The sequence below is a fragment of the Pithys albifrons genome, chromosome 3 (genome assembly GCF_047495875.1).
Source record: "Pithys albifrons albifrons isolate INPA30051 chromosome 3, PitAlb_v1, whole genome shotgun sequence".
NCBI lineage: Eukaryota > Metazoa > Chordata > Aves > Passeriformes > Thamnophilidae > Pithys > Pithys albifrons.
The window spans coordinates 45,894,140-45,918,161 of record NC_092460.1 but is presented as its reverse complement, the minus strand read 5'-3'; the positions used below and the strand labels follow the sequence as shown (position 1 = coordinate 45,918,161).

Sequence of the window (24,022 nt, the reverse complement as noted above, 5' to 3'; positions counted from 1 at the left end):
CTCCTCTTCTCCAGGCTAAACACCCCCAGCTCCCTCAGCCTCTCCCCACAGCACTTGTGCTCCAGTCCCTTCTCCAGCCTTGTTGCTCTTCTCTGGCCCCGCTCCAGCCCCTCAATCTCTTTCCTCAACTGAGGGGCCCAGAACTGAACACAACACTCAAGGTGTGGCCTCCCCAAGGCAGAGTCCAGGGGAAGGGTCACTGCCCTGGGCCTGCTGGCCACGCTAGTTTGGATCCAGGCCAGGATCCCATGGGCCTTCTTGGCCACCTGAGCACACTGTTGGCTCCTGTTCAGTTTCCTGTCAATCCAAACCCCCAGGTCCCTTTCTGCCTGGCTGCTCTCCAGCCACTTTGGTTGGGAAAGCTCCAGTCCTTTCCTTCATTCCATTTTCTGATTTATGGAGATGATGTGCAGTTGGCATTTTAGAATTAAGCTCTTCTGCTGTTCTGTGGATCCAACCTCCTCCTTGCTCCTCTGCCTTCCCACCCGGGGGACCCTCGGGCACTCTCAGGCGTGGCAGAGCTGAGCTGAGCTGTCACTGAAGGGCATCACCATCACCCTGTGCCCTCCTCTGGGACTCCCCAACAGCAGGGCAGGAGGCTGGGCAACCCCTGGGGTTTCAGAGCTGCTGCCTGAAAGCACAAATCAGCATCCACACTGCTGGTTTCCTTGCCCACATGGTCATAATTAAGGATTTATCACTAACAGCAGTATTGCACGTGCTCAAATTGCGGCATGTTTTTATCTAGTGTTTATTTTGACAGCGCAGAAAGGGAGTGGAAGCGGGGGGGATGTTTCCACAAAGACCAAGTTAGCAGGAGAGAAGTGGAAGAAGATTTGACAAACACAAAAGTTTGGCTGTCGAGCAGAGATTTTAACCACTGGTGATACTCGGTGTTTTTAGGCTCAGTACTGAACATGTTTAGCCTGGGCTAACTGAATAGACCTGCCCTTCTTTGTGGAAATATTTGAAAAAACTGCCTCAGCTGCAGGGGCAGGAAGGCTGAAATGGGCAGATGCTTTGCTTTGAAAAGCCAGAGGCATCCTCCATAATAAAAACACAGAAGCCTTTTTGTGCATCTTTTGCTGGCTCTCTACATGGACTAGGTTTGGCTTTGGCTGGGCATCTCCAAGCACCCTTCTCATTTGTTTTTCTCTTCTGACTTGAGAGGCTGACAGCTTTAATGTTAAGGCCTTTGTGTTTCACAGCAGGGTTTTAAAAAAAAAACAATAAAAAGATTTTGCCTATATCAGAGAGATGGAGTATTGGACAGATTTATAGCAGGCACTGAAGACTTCTGATGGAAAATAAGTGTAGTATAGAATTGGAAGTACAAACATGATTCTATGTGTGTTGCTGTGTCGTTGTCCTGGATTTAGAAATGAATCTCAGGAGGAAGAAAGTACATACCCAGATTTCCCAAGATATCAAAGATCCATAGAGTGATGCACTTTGAAAAGACCCATTTAAGAGCAAGTTTAAGCAACCTACATTCTGCTCAGAGCTTACTACTTTGTTGCTGGCAGGTGGATGCAAGTATTGCCTCAAGAGCTTCAGATCATTAAATCTGCCTTTTAATGAGTGCTGTAAGAATCTGCATCATCTTCCAGGTCAACAAAATTATATGTTGCAGAAGTTTATTTCTTATAACCCTGGTGCTTCAACTCCACTTGACCACCAGGGACAAACTTCAGAAGTTTTTCATGCTTCACTTGCTGCTTTGTCTCCAGGCAGTTTCCTGCCTTCAGTTCAGCAAGAAGCAAGAGGGGGTTGTTTCTCTTCTTCAGGAGGCTCCTCTGTGGCTCCAAGTGGTTTAGAACACATGGATATCAATGTGCACCAGGTTTTTATTGCCCAGTAAACATTTGGCCACCTGGCATGAATAGAAACACTCGTGCAATAATAATGTATCTTGGTCACGTGGATTTCTGAGGTCAGTTATCACAGCAATGAGAATTAACACATCAGACAGACACCACTTTTGCTCTTTTCTCTGTTATGACATAGGACTGAGCTTTTGCTTGAAAAGACAGTCCAAGAAATGAATGATCAAAACAGCTTCAATATCTCTGGTAAAAAAGTGACAAATGAAAAATGTTTAAAAGGTTCCCAGACCTTTGTGAAAACAGAGGAGCTAAGACATCTAACCATTTAATTTATTTGAAATGAGTTCTTTGTCAAAGGACTTTCAGTTCCTACATTTTATCGTCTTTTCAAGGTTGAGAAGGGTTGGAGGCCAGTCTCAAAGAACTGTGTTACAAGAAGGCACTTCAGAAAGCCCCAGGTGTTTTGCCCACCAAAACAGAGGTTTGTGTTGTTGCTCTCTAAAAGTATTTAAGAAGATAAATAGTCCCAGAGACATTTAAGCTGAACGACAGTGCTGACCCCAAACCAACTGGACATAAATTACATGGGGTTGTAAATAACTGAAATAAATTCAGATTGTAAATCAGAGGATTGGAACCAACTTTGGAAGGATGTCCTTGGTCGATGGGCTGAGAGAAAAGGGAGGGAGGAGGGATGGCAGATAAGCTCCATCCATTTTAAATGGGGCTCCATCAATTTGCCCGAGGAACAAAAGAACATGGGTTGTCTGTAACAGAGAACAGTCAGTCTGAAGGAGTAGTGGAGTCCTTTCTAGCTAAATATTTATTCCCTAATTTTGGGTCACTGGTACCCCTTTTTACAGAATCCAAAAAACCTTTCCTGTGGTTCTTCTTGACCGTGATTTGTGCCCTCTAAGGCCCTTTACTTTTCCCTGACAAATTGCAAACAGGAAACATTACACATAAAATCTAGGTCACATTTTATTGCTTCTTTGGAACTATTGTGAGTATTTTAATGTCCACATAGATAAATTTTCCTATAATGTTTTTTTTCAGTCCTGAAAATATGTTTATTTCACTTCCCACTTGAAGTTTAAAATCTGATTTCCATTTTCTAAAATGCTAGACCTTCATTTTCAATTTTTAGTTCAAATAAAATAATTATCCTGGTGTTACTTCTTTGACAGCAAGAAGAATAATATTTCAGATGAAGCACATATTTTATTCTATTTTAACTGTTTGTGTTTCCCTAATTGCAAGAAAAAATTCAATGATGATCTTTTTACAGGCTGATAAATATTTTAGTGTGGATTTTCTGTTGGAAAAAAACAACCAAGTGAAGGGTACAAGATTGGCAGGTTTGTGTCTTGTCTACACAAAGCTTTCTTTCCCTTAAAAAGTCTTGCTGCCTGTCTCTAGCATTAGTGTCTCTCCATTTGTTAAGCAGTCAGGAAATGATTAAGGAGCTGGAGGGACTGATTTATGGAACAAAATTAATTGAGCTAAATATGCATCTCTCTCTTACGTGACAACTGGGAAGTGTGGGGGAACATGAGAGAGTTGTCTGCAACTCCCAGAGGGGTGGGAACAGCAGGGAGAGGAAAGGCTTCCCAGCCAGGGACAGCTTTTCCATGAGCCACATTCCTCCTTGAGGTGCTCCAAGGGGTTAAACACCCCTAAAAGTCCCCACCAGGGATGGTTTAGGGGAGTGCAAAGTGCATTGAAAGAGCTGTGAAGCCACTAAAAGCTGTTGTGTTTTGTATGTATTACAAAAGCAAATGGAGTGGAATTGAGGATTAGGGAGCACAAGGTGGGAAGAGCAATAACAGCAAGGCTCGTTATGGCAAGGTGGATTATTCTGAAGAACAGGTTTCTAAGGGAAATTACAGGCAAGGGCCACTTCTTGGAAATCCTTAGTGCCAAACTGATCCTCAGGCACAGTGAAAGGACAGTGCTCCAGCTTTCCTGAAATAGGTCCAATTGCTGTACTGCTGTGGAGAGAAATACACGCAGGTAATTGGACAAAAAATAGCATCTCTGCCCATTTCAGCCTTCCTGGAGCAGCTGGACTGTGCCCCTGGGACTGTGGGGGAGTCTCATGGAGAGGGACTGTGTTTTTAGCTACTTTTCTTTTGAGTCCCCATCCCAGAGTAGTTTTTCATTGTTTAAACAGCAAGGGGGAGGAAAGCTACACTGGATGCCCACAGCATCCTCCATCCCATATACCATTTCCATGGGTCCCCTTTGCTTGCTCATCTGTGGCTCTTGCTGACAGCATAACTGGGAGATTGCCCAGCAAATTCCATCTCCTCTGACACTGGCAGAGTGGTGCTGTGTGTTCAGGGTGTCCTTAGCCCTGGGTGGGAATTGGGCAGTAGGAAAGCCTGAGATGTGACCTCTGTTTCAAGGCAGAATTATCTTTGCTGAAGACATCACAGAGTCACATTCTGAGCTGGAGGGTCATGGAGTCCCTATTCCAGTCCATCCTGGTAGAAATCCTGCTGGATACTTATGGTACCACTGTACATACAGCTTTTCCCCAAGTTCATTAGGCAGAAGAAAGACAAAATTTTACCCCCTCTTGGCTCCTTTGTCTACCAGCCCTAACCCTACTTTGCAAGTTTGAGTGCTGTCCAAAAGTATTTCTAAGTGGAACAAAAGTAAACATGCTCTTAAATATTTGATGTTGATACTTTAAGGGAGATTGACACATTTTGAAGAGGAAAGCAGCCTACAACACCTAAATTAAAAATAAATATTTATGTTCACATTTGTTCATCAGCTTTCCAAAATGTAAAAATATGTTTCATGTTGTTTTAAATAATGAAATGTGAAACAAATGAAAGATAAACTTTCTACAAGCTGCAAAGGAATAAGAAGACAAAGGCTTTGTTTATAGCTTAGACTTCAACAGTGCCCTTTGACAACCAATACAAATCTTAATTACAAATGGAATTATACATGTAAGACCTGTTCAAAACAAAGGAATTTTTTTCTTTCTCTCTGGTTTTCTTTGTGATAGTTTTAATTAGCTGCAACTCTTTGAACAATCATAGTCCTTGACTGCTCCTCAGACACTGATGGAAGTTGTTAACTTCAAATGGCATCTATAGGACTGCAAAAGTCTGGGTTTTCCTCTGAACAGAGTGCTCCCCATTGCTAAATTTATTCTTCAATATATCAGCATTTCGCATGCATTCCACTTAACTGAGAACTGAGCATTGTCCAGTGACATTCCAGTGATTGACATTAGGACACAATAAATTGGATTAATAGGCTGCAGCACCTGCCGACACTGGCAGAACTTTAATGGACTTCTCTGGTAAAGTCAGCAGCAACAGGGCAAATGTGTTTTGAAAAATAGCCCAGTTGGATAATATGGAAAAAACAATCATTAGAAATAATGGCCAGCCATCCGTGGTATTTTCTGCATGTTAATCAGTACCTGCCTTCAAAACTCAAGGAGAGTGGAAAGGAAAAGTCAATTTGTGTCTTCCTATCTTGACCTAAAAAAATTTATTTTTTGAATTCCCTGTGGCAAACTGTTTATAAGAAGGTGCCTACCAGAAGCAGATTATGAGATCTCTGTTCCAGCCCAGTGGACCAGCCTGATCCATGGGGGCATCCATATCCCGGTCCTGCATCAGGATACACCTCTGCAGAGAGGAGCCATCCAAGGGGTGAGAGCACCTTGGCACAGACTGAGATTGGGGGTGAGGTGCCACAGCCAAATTTAGGTTATAATCAGTGCTGCCATGACAGTTTAGTGTTCAGGGGAGGGGAAAGTTTGTTCCTGGGATCTGTGACTCCCTGTGCGTGGCAGCACTGGAGCCTTTATTCACCTGAGCTGTGTGCTGGGCTCTGCCATGTACTCCATGGGGCTTCGTCCATGGGCTGTTCACGGGAGAAGGGCATCTGTTGACTGCACAAGTTCAGGACTTCAAGTTCTATCTATTTTAAGAGCTGGGAAGGAGAACTGGAGTACTTCCCCTGTACCCAGCGCTGGTGAGGCCACACCTTGAGTGTTGTGTTCAGTTCTGGGCCCCTCAGTTCAGGCAAGAGATTGAGGGGCTGGAGCGGGGCCAGAGTAGAGCAATGAGGCTGGAGAAGGGACTGGAGCACAAGTGCAGTGGGGAGAGGCTGAGGGAGCTGGGGGTGTTTAGCCTGGAGAAGAGGAGGCTCAGAGGTGACCTCAGCACTGTCTGAAACTCCCTGAAGGGAAGTTCTGGCCAGGTGGGGGTTGGTCTCTTCTCCCAGGCACTCAGCAATAGGACAAGGGGGCATGGGCTCAAGCTCTGCCAGGGGAAATTGAAGTTGGAGAGCAGAAAAAACTTCTTTGCAGAGAGAGTGCTCAGGCATTGGAATGGGCTGCCCAGAGAGGTGGTGGATTCCCCATCCCTGGAGGTTTTTAACCTGAGCTTGGCCGTGGCACTGAGTGCCATGATCTGGTAAAGGGACTGGAGCTGGAGCAAGGGTTGGACTTGATGATCTCGGAGGTCTTTTCCAACCTGACTGATTCTATGTTTCTACTTTCTACTTTTGATGCCTGTCCCTGCTGTGAGAAGTGTCCATGTTGGTGTGAAGCAGTGGGGAGATGTCTCAGAGAAATGTGCAAACCTGCAATGTGGGCTAATGCTTTTTTTCACCTTGTTTCAGTAAGGGAAACTAAAAAATTAGTTGTTATTAGTCATTTTTACAAATGAACTAGAACAGCGTTTTTCATTTTGCTTCTAAGTTTTTATTAAGCATAAACTATACAATGGAAATTAAGCAAAATGACACAGACTGCAGAGCCTGAGGACTGGAATGTGACCTAATCTTTCAGAGATGTTGCTGCATTGAGCAAAAAATCACAGAATGGTTTGGGTTGGAAGGGCCATTAAAGATCATCCCATTCCAACCCCCTGCCATGGGCAGGGACACCTTCCACTATCCCAGGCTGTTCAGAGCCCCATCCAGCCTGGCCTTGGACACTTCCAGGGATGGGGCAAACTCTTGGGTTTTTGTTGAGTTTCAGGTAGCTCTTGCTGGGTCAGGGAGGAATGTCACTCTGATATCCAGTGAAAATGAAGAGAAGCAGCTAACAGAAATTTTCACGGGGAGAGAGCAGATACCTTCTAAAATTGCCTTTCAAACTGCCTTCTCACGTGTGTGGTGGGTTCACCTTGGCTGAATGCCAGGTGCCCGTTTGTTGTTGTGATCTTGCTCATTACTTCAGTTTTTGGGCATGTGAGCATCTACATGGTGGACTCTCCCAGTTAGCTTCTCCAAGGTCAAATCTTCTTGAGGCACACACTGGGTCTCTCCATCTTCTCTCATTATCCACCAGGTGCATCCTGGTCCCTGAGCAATGACAATCCCATGAATGGGTTTCCCTTTTGCTCGAGGTGGGGTTAATCTAAGTCGCTTTCCCCAACATACCTCCAGTTGGATTTCTGGGACTTTGTGTCCATGCACAGTGTGAAGGGGCTCTGATTGGGCAGGGCTGGCTCCACTGATGGAGCCTCCAGTGTTAACCAGCCACGTAGCCTTTGCTGGGTGCTGATCCCAGTGTTAGAAGGTCCCTCCACCCAAAGCCTTCAGAGTGGTTTTCAACAGTCACAGAATCCCAGACTATTCGGAGCTGGAAGGGACCCACAAGGATCATTGAGTCCAACTCTTAAGTCAATGGCCCACACATGGCATTGAACCCATGACCTTGGCATTATTACAACCAAGTTTTAACCAGCTGAGCTGATCTCAGTTCATTACACCATTCCACCTTCCCAGCAGCTGCTGGTATTTTTAAGCTATTGCTTTAATTTAAGTATCAGTTAAACTATCAGATGTTTATAACTACTGGATATGTTGCAGTGGCATCCAGGAATCCAGGGTTTGGCAACCCCAGCAGTGTAGGAAACCCAGAGAGAAGAGGAGACAGTCTTTTTCAAATTTAATTTGTATGCACTCAGTTTCTCAAGACTTAACAAGAGAAATACACAGAAAAGCAGCAAAGAGCACTTGGGATAAATTGGATAAACGTGCATATGTCCACTAGAAAGAAGAATTTTAGATTTTGCTTCTGAATAGAGAAAAACTAGCTGTTGAAATAGTAATGCATACTCCTTTTCTTACTCTTAATAAAATATCTCTGGATCTGATTTTTTTTTCTAAGTTGGTAAAAAAGATATTTCTGTTTTCAAAAATAAATGTCTGTATCTATGAACATATATACTGGAAATTATCCTTATTAAAATGAGTACAGCTTTCTTTCTTTAACAAGATTTTGGGTGATTCCTGCAACTTAGGTATCCTTATTCTTAAATATTAGGATCCTTATTTTTAGAACCTGTTGAAATTATCTCCCCCTGCTCCTGAACTTCAGGAACATCCAGATTTTGCACGCCATGAACTTCATTAGATTTTCAAGTTTTCACCACTGAAAATGTTTGTTTGTTTTTCCCTATGAAAGCAAAGAACCGTGGGATTGCAATTCCAGTGGATTTGGATAGCCAGGTGAACACCTTGTTCATGAAGAGCCACTCCAACATGGTGCAGAGGGCGGCCATGGGGTGGAGAATGTCAGCCCGCAGCGGACCTCGCTTCAAGGAAGCTCTTGGGGGCCCTGCCTGGGATTACAGGAACATCATAGAAAAACTGCAGGTACAGCAACAGTAAACAGCTCGGGCAGCAGTGCCAGGGCATTCCACATGTGCCAGAGGTGGGAAGCACCGGGGACAGACCCAGTGCATTTTTAGTGCTGGATTTGAGTGACCATTGCACTTCAAGGTAGGGGGAGCTGAAGGCTCAGCTCTTCCCTGGTCTGCTCAAAGTGCAGGTGTCAAAGTCCATGATTGGCATTTGGCCCCTTTGGAAATCAGTGGAGAGGGGTAGGAGGAATCTCAGAAGCTGCTGAGCTGGAAGGGACCCACAAGGATCATCGAGTCCAACACTATCCCCAAGAGTCCTGAGAGTGCCATCCAGATGCTCCTGGAGCTCTGTCAGCCTTGGGGCTGTGGCCAGTGCCATGGGGAGCCTGTTCAGAGCCCACCACCCTCTGGGGGACGAACCTTTTCCCAATATCCAACCTAACCCTGCCCTGGCACAGCTCCAGCCATTCCCTGAGTGCTGTCCCTGCCCTGGCACAGCTCCAGCCATTCCCTGGGTGCTGTCCCTGCCCTGACACAGCTCCAGCCATTCCCTGGGTGCTGTCCCTGCCCTGACACAGCTCCAGCCATTCCCTGGGTGCTGTCCCTGCCCTGGCACAGCTCCAGCCATTCCCTGGGTGCTGTCCCTGCCCTGACACAGCTCCAGCCATTCCCCGGGTGCTGTCCCTGGTCCCCACAGAGCAGAGATCAGTGCCTGCCCCTCCCGAGGAAGTTGTACCTGCACTGAGGTCTCCCCTCAGTCTTCTCTTCTCCAGCTGAACACACCAGGTGCCCTCAGTGTCCTCACACACTTCCCCTCAGGGCCTTTCCCCATCTTCATTGCTCTCTTTTGGACACTCACTAATGGCTTGATATCTTTCTTACATTGTGATGCCCAAAACTGCACATGGTATTCAAAGTGGTCTGCAGAGCAGGATCTCGTTTCTGTCTTTCTGTGGCCATCTCTCCTGTTCTGGTTGCAGAGAAGGTACTGAAGATTTCAGGAGCCATTATGTCAAGTTTGTGTCATGGAGATTGCCTGTGAGGTGGAGATCACCTTGTGCATGGTGAGGTTAAACATCATCAGGAGTTTGTTGCAGCCATGAACGCCGTTCTCCTTTGTCCCCCAGGACGTGGTGTCCTCCTTGGAGCAGCAGTTCACCCCCATGATGCAAGCTGAGTTCTCAGTGCTGGTGGATGTGCTGCACAGTCCAGAGCTCCTTTTTCCTGAGGGGAGTGATGCCAGAATAAGATGTGGTGCTTTCATGTCCAAGTAAGTGGTTTATTTATGGGGCCTCTTTGCTTTGCTGGGGAAGGTGGCAGGGAATCAACATTTTCAGCAGAGACTTAAACATGCAGGTGTCTGAGTTCACTACTGAAAGCTTTAACTGAGGGAGTTTGCTGCCTTTTTTATGTTTCTCAGCAATTTAGGAGTCTGGAGAGGAGCAGAGAGAGGTTTCTTGCCTTGTCTACCTAGAAATGGCATGTTAATAGCTTGTTAACATAACCTCAACCTACTTCTGTTTTCTTAATGGGCTACTTTTGCTATTAAGTTTCAGCACAAACTGAGACTTCCTGTAGCAGAATTTTCAAAAATTCATAATGAAGTGGTGAGGGGCTTAAGGCCAGTGGCTTTTTGTTGGAGGTTTTTTTGGTGTGGCAAATAGATCTTTTTATTTCAAGCTGCCAACAGCTCTTTTAAAATACAGTTCACTGGCACACCTGCCTGGTCTTGAATTATTAGATGTTTTATTTGTAGTCTGTGCATTGGAATAGAGTCTTGCAAATTTTTTATTAGGCCTCAAGTGAGGTGCCCCCCCTGCCCTTGAGAAACTGTAATTTAAACAGAGATAACTTGGGGGGGAAATGAATGCCTTTGGCAGCTCTCCTGATTCCTTGGCTATTTGCATATTCTGCAGAGGTTGTGTTACAAGATATAATTTGTATATTTGGAAAAATTAAGCTAAATTTTGAGGTTGTCCCATCCCGTGCCCTCTGCCCAAACTCCTGTCCAAAGTCAGCATCAAATCATGTCTGGGGGTGATGGGTGTGGTCTGTGTAATGCAATAAACAGTTTTCTGTTTTTCATGGAATCATTTAGATTGGAAAAGACCTCCAAGTTCATCAGATCCAACCTTTGACTGAAGACCATGGCACTGAGTGCCACATCCAGCCTTTCCTTAAACACCTCCAGGGATGGTGACTCCACCACCTCCCTGGGCAGCCCCTTCCAATGTTTAACAACCGTCTCTGGGAAGAAGTTCCTCCTGATGTCCAATTTTGCTTAATTAGCTTCCATGGCAAAGGAATCCCTAGATAATGCAGGTGCAGAAATCCCTGGATAAAGATGTACTGCTTTTAAAGTATTGTTAGTCCTGCAGGCCTGAGAGCTGCTTGGTTTTGGACTCACAGCTCCTGAAACCAGTGGGGATGACAGTGGGAGAGTCCTGCAAGGTGTCCAGGATGGGATTAGTGCAGCAATCCCTGGAGATATTTAAAAGACATGGCACTTAGGAAATGGTTTAGTGGTTGCCTGGGCAGCATTAGGTTGATGGTTGGGCTCGATGATCCTGGAGGTCTTTTCCAACCTAAATGGTTCTGTGATTCTGACTTAGCAGTGATCAAACACAACCAGTTCTGTTGGGTTACAGGGCACTGGTCTGAATGATGCAGTTTCAGTCCTCCCACCCTGATTTTGGTGACTGTTTGTGATTTAGTGCCATTAATGATGCCACCTTTCAGTGTAAATTGGTGGCCCCAGAGCCTTTGCTGTGAGCTGACCCTGGGCCAGCATTCAATGCACTCTGGTTTATCCACCCTAAGCCAACATTGGTACTGAAGGGGGAAAAAAAAAGCCTGTCCAAGGCCCTGAGATTTCCTCCCTTTCTATTTTCACAAACATTTCTCCAGCAATGTGTGAACAAGTGCAAGGACCTGTGCATGGAAACAGAAAGGCTTGATCTGACTCAAATCCAAACTCCTGTCACAGCCAGAGCTGCAGATGAAAATGTACCTTGTTTTCTGGCTTGTCAAGTTGTTGTGTGAGTGTAAACAAAGGTTATGTTCCATCCAAATGCCTGCATTTCTGAACACATCCCTGAGAGGTTTTTGATGATCCTTTTGGCTGGATACCATTTGCTAATTGTGGCATAAATATGTTATAACCATTGTGGAAGTTGGAAGGTGTAAAAGTTGTAGCTTTTAGAGATGCATGATGAGCACTGGTTGCATAAAGGTTAAAATAAGTTACCTTTAAATACAGAAAGGATGAAATAGCAAGTTTGGATTTTAATTTGGAAGCCCTCATAAAGAGTGGATGCAGAATTCTGCCTTCTGTATGGGCAGTAAGGTATGCAAATTGACACAAAACACCTTGAAAATCCCATTTCCTTTCTAATTATCATTTCTCTTGACTACTTTTATTCCCTTTCCTTGAGCTAAAACGTAGTGACAGGCAATTTTTGCATTAAAAAATTGTAGTGTGGCTTAACAACAGTGCATAACACTCCTTAAGGTTTAATATTTTACTTTAAGGTTGATTAATCACACAAAGAAGCTCATGGAGAAAGAAGAAAAGCTCTGCATTAAAATTCTTCAGACGTTACGGGAAATGCTTGACAAGAAAACTAACTTTGCAGAAGAGGTACTGCTACCACTTTCATATTAAATATAGAACTAACAGCACGGTATTAACATGTTGGCTGGGGGACAGTAACAGAATCTGACACAATTGCAGTTTTGTACATGTTTTAGAGACAACTTGGTGTCTCAGGAACAGTGTGGCAAGGTAGGAAGTTAGATTGGAACAAAGAAACTCTCTGCCTTACACAGTTTTGTGTGAGGGACTTGACAAGAGCCAAGGCAAGGAAGGTGAAATGAATTAGCAGTAGCAAGTGTTACTATGTATAATTACCATGTATTGGATATCTGGAGACTAGTCTTCATATGTCACATCTGACTTTGCCACAAAATCAGTGGAAATACAGGGGTTTTAATTGCAAGTGCACAGTTCTTCCCTGCTGCCTGTGGTGCCAGACTTCTGTGCTCCATACACTTCTTAATGCTCATAAATGTGTGAAGGGAATCTGCAATGTTTAAGCAGAGCTGCCAGTTTGGGGAAGAAGTGGCACAGTCTCCACTCTGTAAGTGTCTCATTATTTCTTGCACTTCTCTCTGTTCCCTTATTGCCCATTTTTCTCTTCCAAACCCAAGTTTTTCAAATATTTTCCTTTTGCCTGTGCCTGGATTGGGATTTACATGTCAGCTGTCCCTTCTCTGAGCTATGCCTTTTGTGTGGTTTCCTCTTATCCCTATTTCTGGGTATTCCCCAAATCCTTTCAGCATTATTCACTCTTAAGTATGAATCACAGAGCTATCATCTAAACTCTCAGTGCTGACATCAGCCCTGCTCTACACAAAAACAACCAGTGTGAGCAGACAAAACCAACCCCATCTTCACCTCCTCCAAGAAAACTGTGGCCAGACCTGGTCAGACAATTTATTTCTTTAATATCATGACAAAACTTTCTTGGATAAAGCAGATATTATTATTCTTATTTATTATTCATACTAGGTTTTTTGGTCCATAACACCACTGCATCACATGGGAAAATTAATTTCCTTTTCTAACGTATGCTATGATAAACTTTGCCAAAACTCTCCAGAATAACTACACAAACCTACCTTATCTCAGGACTGCAGGGGGGGAAAGCAACACTTACGTGTGACTTAAGCAAATCATTTGCCTGTTTTAATTTCTCTTTGAACCCTGTTGTGATGCTGATAAAGTGAGACAGAGTGAAGCTATCAGAGGGATTTACCCCACTGATGTGTAGGGGCTCTTCACCTCTCCAGCCCTGCCTCTGCTTCTTTGGAGTGGACACAGGAGGTGCATTCCCACATCCCTCCACCATCTCTGCTCCTCTGGAGTCGTCACAGGAGGTGCATTCCCACATCTCTCCACCATCTCTGGACACAGGAGGTGCATTCCCACATCCCTCCACCATCTCTGCTCCTCTGGAGCGGACACAGGAGGTGCATTCCCACATCCCTCCACCATCTCTGGATACAGGAGGTGCATTCCCACATCTCTCCACCATCTCTGGACACAGGAGGTGCATTCCCACATCCCTCCACCATCTCTGGACACAGGAGGTGCATTCCCACATCCCTCCACCATCTCTGCTCCTCTGGAGTGGACACAGGAGGTGCATTCCCACATCCCTCCACCACCTCTGCCTGTGGGAGGAAGAGCTCTTTCGTAAACAGAGTTTTCCCCTTGTGCTTCCTCTCAAGCCACATCAGTTTTACACTGAGGAACGTCATGAATCAGTGCAAACAAATAAATGAGTAAACAGGCTTGGATGGTTTGCAAGCGCTTCTCTGGCTTGCTGCTCTCATGAGTCATTGCTCATGCCATGGACTTTAGAGCAGTAAAAATAGCACAATGAACAGGCTCATGTGCGTGTTTCCCTTTTCTATTTTTATTTTTTTAACTGATCTCACTGCCCACAAAGTTATTTAACTCTGCTATGGAGAGACTAAAAAATAAATAAAATACAGTAGCAAATCCATAATAGTAATACTAGAACAAAACTACAGAGAGACGTGTGACATTTTGACAGACTGAGTGTGTAACTCACCCATCATAAGGTGTCCAATTTGACAGAAATGGTAAACCTCCAGTTTCTGCAGACTGTCCCACAGTGTGAATCAAGGAAGAAATAATGAAATAAAATTTCCTCCTCTTTCTTTCTCTTCCCTTTACTTCCCACAATGTCTCTATCTTTCCTTTCACCACTGGAAGGCAGCCTGTTTATTGAAGGAGCAGGAGGAAACTAGAGCTGTAGGGGCTGGTTTCTCCTGTTTTATGGCTGTTCCTCTACCCACTGTCTCCACTCTGTTGTTGCACCTCCTCTTGCTGGTGTTCCACATCTCTGGTTCTCTCCTGGCTCCATCCTGGGATGCCTTCACAGCCCTTGTTTGTCCTTCTTTTGCTTAGTGCTGCAACAACATCTAGTCGTGTTGGGAATCAAAGTTTAATTTCAGAAGTTTGATTTAACGTATACAAATGGCACATAAAACCTCTTGGCCATTGATTGGCTTTCCTAAGTAATTGTGGGTGATTATTGCAACCTCCTGGGAGTTGCAAGTGAAGTCCTAGTCCCATTTGTATTGATTAGGTGACTAACTGGAGTGAAGCTTGATCTACAGCCCCTCTCTTGCAGGAGGCTCTTCCAGAACAGCAGAAAAACACTTGGGGAGGGCAGTGTGTGGAGGAAGCTGCCCTGGCCTCTCTTCTGACAGTTACTGTGGTATCTAACTGTATTTCTCTAAAAGCCTTCTGCAGACTGACTGTTTTAGCAGAGAAACAGCATGGACAGAAAGGACTGTGTCTGGAGTAGATCTTCCTCATCTATATTTGTGGGTTTTTTTGTTGCTGGCCTTTGTTATGTCTGTTTCACCAAACCAGAAGGCTCTTGGACTGGAATTATTTATTCTTATTTAGGCAAATCTTTTTTGTCCTTCACTACAGCACTTGATTTCATTCGATTTTTGTATGAATGGTTCCTCTGCACCTACTTCCACACCTCAGTTTGAATCTGAAATAACCTTTCCAGAAGCATCAGATGACTTGAACCCTTCAGTAAGGGTTGCCTGTGCTGCAGAACACAGACTTTAGAGCTTTTTCCCCCCCTGCTTTAGGTGTTGAGTTACAGTATAAATAATTGAAAACTGTGTTTTTAAGTGTCAGTAGAACAAAGGCTGTGTAAGCTGCTTAATTGTCAGAAATAAGTAGTTGTGCTTTTTGCCTTTTTTGGAAAAACTCTTGAAAGATGTTGGTTTGCTCTTATGTATTCGCACTAGTTCAGGATTGAAGATCATGTAAGTAGCTTTGTGGCCTTTAGTTTTGCAGGGTATTCCACCTCAGATATGAAATGTGAGCTGTCCTCTCCTCTTTGTTTGCAGCAACACCACCAAATATACATGTGAAAAAGGAGTACAGCTTTGGTGGAAATACAAATGTGTTTTATTTGGATGTTTATTTATTAGGAGGTGGTGCCCAGTAAGGCCACTGCAGGCTCTTGGTCATCTTGTGCCAGAAGAAATGAGGTTTTTCATGTGGAGCTGTTGACAAAACTCCAGTGAGTTTGTCCAAAGCAACAGTCCCCTGTTCATTATTGTATTGATCTACCAGTCAAGCTGAAACCAGTGGGAGCTGCAGGTCTTTTCCTGCTGGGATAAATGGTCTCAGTGTGTCTTGGAAACCAGGAGATTCTGCTGGGAGCCACTCCAGTGTCCCAGTGTTGCAGCTCTTTGAATGACAGACAATCCCAACTTAAACTGCATTCTCTTCTATAGCCTCATCTTTTCAGGATGATTTTATTTATTTGCATGTCCTTTCAGATAAATAGCATTTGTAGGTAAAAAAAAAGGGAGAAAAAGAGAATAATTCTGAATAGGTGGGGCTTGTTGACTGTATTACACCTCAAAAGGTTGCTTATTTTAAATGGGAGAATGGGATGCAAATTCTTTTATTTGTGTTACCGCTCACATTTTGGATTAGTGGCACTGCAGGCATTCTGAAGAATTACATTTAATTTTTCCCTATTTCTGCTGTCAGTTTTAGTTGTGCTGGTGTATAAAAATACCTGTGCACTAACCTGTTTTTCCCCACTGGCAAACAGGCCCTCCCCTCACTAAGCTCAGTGTGGCTGTGAGGTAAAAGGGGGTGAGAAATACTAAGGGAGCACATGTAAGCTCAGTGCTGTTCATACTGAATGTTTTAAAAAGTCACTTCTACATTTTAGCTGCTGAAGGCCATTTTTGCTGTATCCTACATTAAAAACCTCCTCCTTGGGAAACCAGCCACGGTTCTGGGAGGGACTGGAGGTGCAGGGAGGAAGGAAGTTTGGTTACTTCTGGTGGTGCCAGCACAGTTGTGGACCAGCATTTCCCTCTGTGCAGTGAAGGAACTGCAGTTGTGGCTCTGGCATGGCAGTGAAGTGATACAATTCCAGGCACAAGTTAGACAAACCCCTGTGTCTGTGTGATGCTTCATGTGAAGGTGGGGATCTGCTGCAGGACTGAAGCCTGCACTAATTTATTGCTGAATCCTCTGAGCCAGTAATTGCAGTGGCAGCAGCATCAGAGCTTTCAGACATGCAAGACTAACCACTAAATGTGCTCAGGCCCTTAGAGTGTGGTAATTCCTCATTATACCCATACACTGGCATTTTACAAAGAGAGAAAACCTACAGAAACCCAAACTAAGGCAGTTCCACTTTCCCCCCTTCAAGCTGGAATAATTAAGCAGAGATACCACAGGGCATGTGATGGTGTTGTTTGTCCTGGCCAGGTGTTTTTAGCCACAGTGTTTAGTGCCTCAAGCCATTGGCCACAGCAGCATTTGACACATATATCAATGAGAATCTTCTGAATTAGCATCTCTCATCTTTGGGTATTGTTATCCCTCCCAAAATGTGCATCCTTCTGGATGAAGGAGAATGCTGTTTTACCCTGGGATGTTCTGCTGGGTTTCCAATCATGCACCTTTATAGAGAGATGTGTTTTGTTGCCAGTGTAAAAACATGGAGCTCTGTGGTATGTGAAAAGTGTGACTTCATTTTTTTTCTCTAAGTAACAGGCCCCAGGGATTTGATCCAGCTTTGGGCTGTCACCTGCCTGTGTTCAGAAGCCTGTTCACAGTCACTTCATTTGGGCCAGCTGTGAGGCCCTTAAAGGAGTCTGTGTCATGAATGGTTTCAGGCAGACAGTGCATTGCTTTTCTTGACCTGGACAAGGACTTGGAACTCACAGACCTGTATCAAGGACAGGTGGGAGACATCACTCCTAACCTCTTATGAAGTGCAACATCCCAATCTAGTGAAAGGCAAGAGCACTTCTATCTGCTGCTGGGGGAGTGAACACATGCCTGACTACTTTGCATTCATGATTTTGCCCTCTCTTTTATATATATAATTGTTAACTGTCACTGTGGCCCACATATATTAACATATATTTAGCTCAGGTGAGAGTTGAGTGAGCAGTGGTGTTCACTGACTCTTCTTTGTTTCAAAACCTTGGTTATTTTGTCACAAACAAACCTAATGGCAGCATGCCCAGGTGAAAAACCCACGTGGTTGTAAACACATTTCATCCAAAAGATAGTAGCTTCACAGCAGTGCATATTGATCAAATTTTAAGAGTATACTATGTTGTCATCCAGTTTTCTTTCAGACATATTAAACCCCAAATCCCGACTGATGGATTATTTTGGAACTTGTATCATCTGCCTTTCTCACGTGCATCATCTTTTTCCTCTAAAGCAGCATCTGAAACTGTAAAATATTTTTGGTAGGTACTGATTTAGACAGCAACAGCCAAACCAGTAATGGACTGGAGTAGCTTGTTCCTTGCTCTGAACATCAGATGCTGTGGAATTTCTTACACAGTGTATGTGGCACAGGGATGCTTCTTGTTTTTCCCTTCTTGTTTCACATCAATTCCTTTCTATGTGCCTGGTATCAAGAACAGCACAGCAAGAAGATCTTAAAACCATCTGGCATTCTTCTCTATTACTTTTAGTTAAAATAAAAAGGAGAAGAGTACAAGGGAATGGAGCTGTTTAACAAATGAACCTGTCAGAGCTCTGATGGTTCCTCTGATTCATCTCACCTTACTCAGGTATGAAATCCATGGAACTGATCAGGATCCTTTATGTGAACAACAGCAGCTGGATTTTATTTTTGCTGCTGTTTTGAATACAGTTGGGATGGATTTCACTGAAGACCTCATTTAGAAGTTAAATTCCATGCTCACTAGAGCTACTTGAATCAAAATCTGCATCACAAAGGCATCAGGACCAAGGTTTTCTTTCTGTCTTGTTATTTATTTATTTTAAATTATGAACAGAGCAGCCAAGATATTTAGGATTTTGGTATAATGTTCTAGCAGATACTTGATTGGCAAGGGTAAATCACCAAAGTTTAATATGTAAAATGAGCCAGCAGTTTTATCACATGGTTCATGTCTCCAGGTGTCTCATGGAGTTTTGTGTGAGAAGAGATTCATGTGCATAAATATGAATGTGAATGTTCATTTTAGATTATTTATTCCTATTCCATCTCTTTTTCTAATGAGCAGCATTTTACCTCCACGGTGGAGTCACATTAGAAGATAAATATTTGAGTGTTCATTCAGTGTCCTGCCATAAAGTTTTGGTTTTTAATGAGGTGGATGTTCTTGCTTAGAGTATAAATATCTGATACCTGTTAATGCTCTCAGAGTTACTTAACATGAGGCAAAACATAATTCCCATGGCCACCCCAATTGCAGTGATTGGTGCTTGTTGAAAGTGTCCAGCTGCCATTCCAAGGGGTCTTTGTCCATGTTTATGTGCAGGACAGGAGCATGTATGTGCACCAGGGGGTTTGTCTCCTGCTGTTCTGAGCTACCCTGAGTAGGAAGGGAGTCCAGAGGAACACACAGGAGAGGAACAAACTGCAGCCATCCTGAAGTCTGGGATAGCTGCAAGGTTTTGGGGGGAGTTAAGAGAATAAAACTGCACAAACTTTTTCCCTGCCTGTGCTTCCTGAGGATGTTTTTCCACATACACTTCCCACTCCTTTAAGAATTACTATACAGAAAGTCCACATTTGTGAGCAGTCTCAGTCTCGCTGCCAGGTAATGGCTCTAATTCTTGCTGGGGAGCACAGAGTGCTGCAGTATCACAGAGACCACTGTGTGGCAACTGTGGACTTTTCAGAAATGTCTCCTGTCTGTGGGAGCAGGTCAGCTGCTGCTGCTGCTGCTGCTTCTTCTGCACAGCTCCTTCGCACAGCAGCCAAATATCTGCAGTAGTTGTGGAGAGGGCGAGACAAAATGTCTCCTCTTTTGGGTTTGAATTTCATTGGAAGGGGAAAAGAGAGTTCTTTTGTTTTCTGGGTGGGGTTTGTTGTTGTTGTTGACTGTCACAAATTTGCTGCTGCTTTATTTAATATGTCTGAGCAACAACCCCGTTTGTACTTTGCAGTCGCACCAGAGATGGCAGTGAGCAGAATTCAATGCCTGGTATTAAGGATGGGCAATGAATATTTATGATAGACCTAGGGAGTCTGTAAGAAAAATGAAATGGGCAGGATGCCACTAGATCCAAATCTTTGATCTCTGTTTTAAGAGAAAATACAATAAAGCAGGGGATAATGGACTCATTATAATGGAATGGTTAGTTATGGTTACTTAGGGCAGCATGAAGAGGTGGCATTACATAAACTGCTCTAGTCCAAGATTTACAATTCAGAAATGTGTGGCAGGCACTGAGTTTCTACAGAAAACATCAGCTTATGATATTATTTTGGTTTAGTCAGGCCAAGCCCAGGAACTAAAGATGTATCTCAGCCATTAGGATGGGCTGTGCTCTTGCCTTACCAGAGGAAGCAAAAGCACTAAGAACCAGCAAGGCCCTTCTCCTTGACCTCTTTCTGTGCTTCTGCTCCTCATTCATCATCCTGTGAGCAGGCAGAAGGAGGGTTGGGATTGCAGGAAGGTGGAAATTACCCACCAGTCCCCGACCAGGCTGTCTTGCTGGGTACCTGATGCGAGGGGATACTTGGGGTCATGGGGGAGAAGGGATGGCAGCAGGTTTGGCCTCACCAGGAGGATGCCAAGGTCGTGGCTGGAGATGGATGCTGCAGCTGGACCCAGCTCCCTCCTGCAGGAGCAGGGAGGAACTGCTGCGGTGTGCTGAACCAGCTCCTGGGAAGCCAAATGAGGGAGCTGCTCTTTGACAGGGACTGGGAGCAGCAGCTACTGAGCTATTTTTCTTTTTAATGGTTGCAATTACTTGCTTACCACCCCTGCCACACTAAGCAAGACACAGAGCAGGGTTGATTCCAGGCTGGAGATGAAAGTTGATCCTGAAGTCTCTGTTCAGCCAGGCAGGAGGAGGAAATGGAAACTCACTGTTTTCTGATTTGCTTCAAACTGATGTAATTTCTAAGGGGCTTCATCACTAATGACATGTGGCAAGGGATTAGTCCTTAATGTGGCCCATCTCCCCCTTTTCAAGAAAAAGAAAGTATGTGCTATAATGAACTTTGGAAAACAGCTATTAAGCAACCACAGTAACTGCTCCTGATAGGATTATTTTTTTTGTCTGATGAGGATTTTACCCAGCATGTTTGGCCTTGGAGGAGTGCCTGGATGGTATTGCCAGCTGGAATTGTCAGAGCTGCTTTGTCTTCTGTCCCAGGAAAACAGAAGCCTGGCGGGCAGTCACTCTTGCTCTTATTTCATATCCCTGCTTAGTCAGAGTTGCCAGCCCCAAGCACTGAAAACCCTGAGTCAGGCCACAAACAAATCACGAGATTTGGCTTGGAAATCATGAGATTTTTTAATTACAAGTAGTTTATTTGAGATTTGAGTCTTCCGAGTATCTGCTCCTCCAGTTCTATTGTACACAAACCAGAGCTTGAAAATACGCTTTGCTGAATTATGCATTTGTTTATTTACTGAAATGAAAGCCAGGTTCATTTATGGCTACCTGACCTCTGGAGTTCATGGGGAAAACACCAGAATATCTCAATGTTGTGGGATGACCAGGCTGCAAAATGAGGAGCCTGTTCTGGAGGATTAGGAGCTTAATTGTCTTAGTACCACTTTGACCCCTTGTGGGCTTTTTTGCAGGGAGCTGTTTTATGCTGGGCAGTGCCTGAAGGTGCCCTTTGGAACACTTAGTGCACGTTGTGCCCTGTTCCCCTGCAGCAGCTTCTCAGGGCACCTTGCCAGCCAGGGCCTGACAAATCCATTCTGTTCCCACTGCAGGAGGTGGCAGAGCAGCCTCTGGGCAGCTGCAGCAGCACAAAGGGGCTCTTTCACACACGTTCCTGCTAGAAAAGCACATGTGCAACTCAAACAAGTTCCAGTGCCCATCTGACTTGAGTAACAGCCACCTCAGGGAAGCTGTTGTTTTGTTGGGTTTTTTTCCTGAAATTGGTCAATAGATACAGGGCCCTAATGCTTGTTCCTGACTCAATAAATCACAGAATCATAGAATTGATTGGGTTGGAAAAGACCTCCGAGATCATCAAGTCCAACCCTTGGTCCAACTCCAATCCCTTTACCAGATCATGGCATTCAGTGCCACGGCCAAGCTCAGGTTAAAAACCTCCAGGGATGGGGAATCCACACCCTCTCTGGGCAGCCCATTCCAATGCCTGACCACTCTCTCTGCAAAGAAGTTTTTTCTGCTCTCCAATTTGCCCTGGCAGAGCTTGAGCCCGTGCCCCCTTGTCCTATTGCTGAGTGCCTGGGAGAAGAGACCAACCCCCACCTGGCCAGAACTTCCCTTCAGGGAGTTCCAGACAGTGCTGAGGTCACCTCTGAGCCTCCTCTTCTCCAGGCTAAACACCCCCAGCTCCCTCAGCCTCTCCCCACAGCACTTGTGCTCCAGTCCCTTCTCCAGCCTTGTTGCTGAATGCTGTTTGGGATGAGGATTGTGTTCAGTCTAGATTTTTTTGTGGTGAGAAGGGTTGCTGAAGGACAAGGGAAGGGAACTGATCTTCCCTCTGGTGGGCTGCTCAAATAGAGCATTGCTTCTTGCCCTGAGCCTGCTGTCACCGACGTGCTGTCACTGACGTGCTGTCACCATGGACATGTGTCAGTGCAGCAGAGGGTACTTTCAAGTATCACAAGCTCACTCCCATTTTGGGCTCCTCTCCAGAGAACCAAATGACTCACCTTCAGAGAAGGTCTCTCTGAAAGCGGAAGCAGGACTGTGCATATGACAGTGCAGAACCCAGCAGGTTGGCAGGACGCTCATTTTCTCCTCCCTAAATCAAGGAGTGTGTTCCTGGGCTTTGTGAATGAAAGATTTGTTGGGGGGAAAAATGGTCTGAAGTCTTGACAAACACTGATTTAGTAAGCTTGGCTTTCTGTATAAATTCTTGTTCTGAAGTTGGCTTCTATTGGGAAAAAACATGCTTTTTAAAATTTGCTGAAATGTTGGCATACAACAAAAGAGTCTCTTCTTGAGCTGTACAGACTCCAGAGACTCTTTCTGCTGTGTTGGCCAACTTGACTTGCAATGCCCATTCTCCTGAAGGAGGAATTCTGGGTCAAGGTGGCTCCAAAAAGCTGCAACCCAAGGGGGCAATCCAACAAAAGACAAAGCAGAGGGACTTGTAGGGAGCAGTCCCTCACAAACCTGCCTGGGCTGCTGATGCCAAACGTGGGTGGAGTGACTTGCAGCTTCCAAGTGAAGGTTTTGGGAGGAGACTGGCACAAGGTGGGATGTGTGTTAACCCCACATCCCTCCCAGCACTGGGCTGTGATCCGTGGCTGTTACACCTGTGGGAATGCACACCTGCATGTGGTGACACAGGTGGAGACCCCCTTCCTGGAGGGCATCTGGTTGCCCTTGTCTTTGACATGGGGAGGAGCACGTTTTATCCCAACAGCCAGTATATATCCAATATTGAACAGTGCCTGCCTTGTTTGTGGAAAATCCCTCCAGGTGATACTGGAGACATTCCAAACCCACCTGGACAAGTCCCTGTGTCACCTGCTCTCGCTGCCCCTGCCTCAGCAGCGGGGTTGGACTGGATGGGACCTCCAGAGGTCCTTTCAACCCACACAATCCTGTGATTCCGTGAATGATACCCGGTGTAGTAAGCGCATCCTGGCCAGGAGAGGGCTGGTCCCCAGACCCCACCGCGTGTGCTGAGCTGCAGAACAGGGAGAAAGCCAGGCACGGGTGGGAGCGGGACATGGAATACCGGCAGGGATGCTGCAGGCGGGGATGCCGCGGCAGGTGCGCGCTGCCCAGGTGTGTGCGGGCGCTGCTCCGGGCACGGGAATGGATGCCCAAGTGCAAAGCGCCGGGTTCCACCTTTAATATTCGCCACCCTGCTGTAATCGCCTTTGCCCGGCCAGCGATTTAATGAGCTGTTAGGACATGTGACCGCCGGTTTATGTAATGGGCGCAGTGTCTGGCTCCGGGAGGCGGCTCCGAGGCCGCACCGCGCTCGGTCCCGCCGCGGGGAGCTCAGGAATTGCTCCCGCCGCTCCGGCGGGGATGGATTTGCATGGCACACACAGCGGAGAGAGCCGGGAATTGCGCGTTATGTAACGCGGCTGGAGCGAAGGGAAAGGAAGCAAGAGAAGCATCCCCTCCTTCCTTCCCCGCTGCGCCCGCCTCGCCAAAACATCCTCGGAGCGGCGTGTTGGGTTTCGTAGGCGGCAGAGATGCCCCCTCCGCGTTTGGGGAGGGTGGATTTGGCAGAGGCACCGAAGTTTGGGCGTGCAGGTGGCCTGGTAGGAGTTTCCATCAATTGTTTTATGTTGGCGACTCCCCATTGGCATTGCCTGTGTGAAGCTGCCAATGTTCTTGTCATAAACCTCCCACCTTTTATCCATTTCTCTGCAAAAACCAGGAAGTCCTGTGACTTCAGGAGGGGACAAAAGCACCAAACATGGAGCAGCTGGGGCAGTGTACAGTTTAAGCAACAAGTTTTATTAATAACCAGCTGAAGAACAAATTGACATAACAAAGCTGAAAGGCAGAACTGA

General features: G+C 45.3%; 1 protein-coding gene across 3 annotated transcripts in view; it reads left to right on the top strand.

Moving 5' to 3' along the window:
- The window catches only part of ITPR2 (inositol 1,4,5-trisphosphate receptor type 2), a 243,975-nt gene that overhangs the window by 116,294 nt on the left and 103,659 nt on the right, over positions 1 to 24,022 (top strand). For all 3 annotated transcript variants that reach the window (XM_071551613.1, XM_071551611.1, XM_071551614.1), the window contains 3 exons: positions 8,278 to 8,468; positions 9,583 to 9,725; positions 11,987 to 12,095. In XM_071551613.1, coding sequence (XP_071407714.1) covers positions 8,278 to 8,468; positions 9,583 to 9,725; positions 11,987 to 12,095 — 443 coding nt within the window. The remainder of the gene's footprint in view (positions 1 to 8,277; positions 8,469 to 9,582; positions 9,726 to 11,986; positions 12,096 to 24,022) is intronic.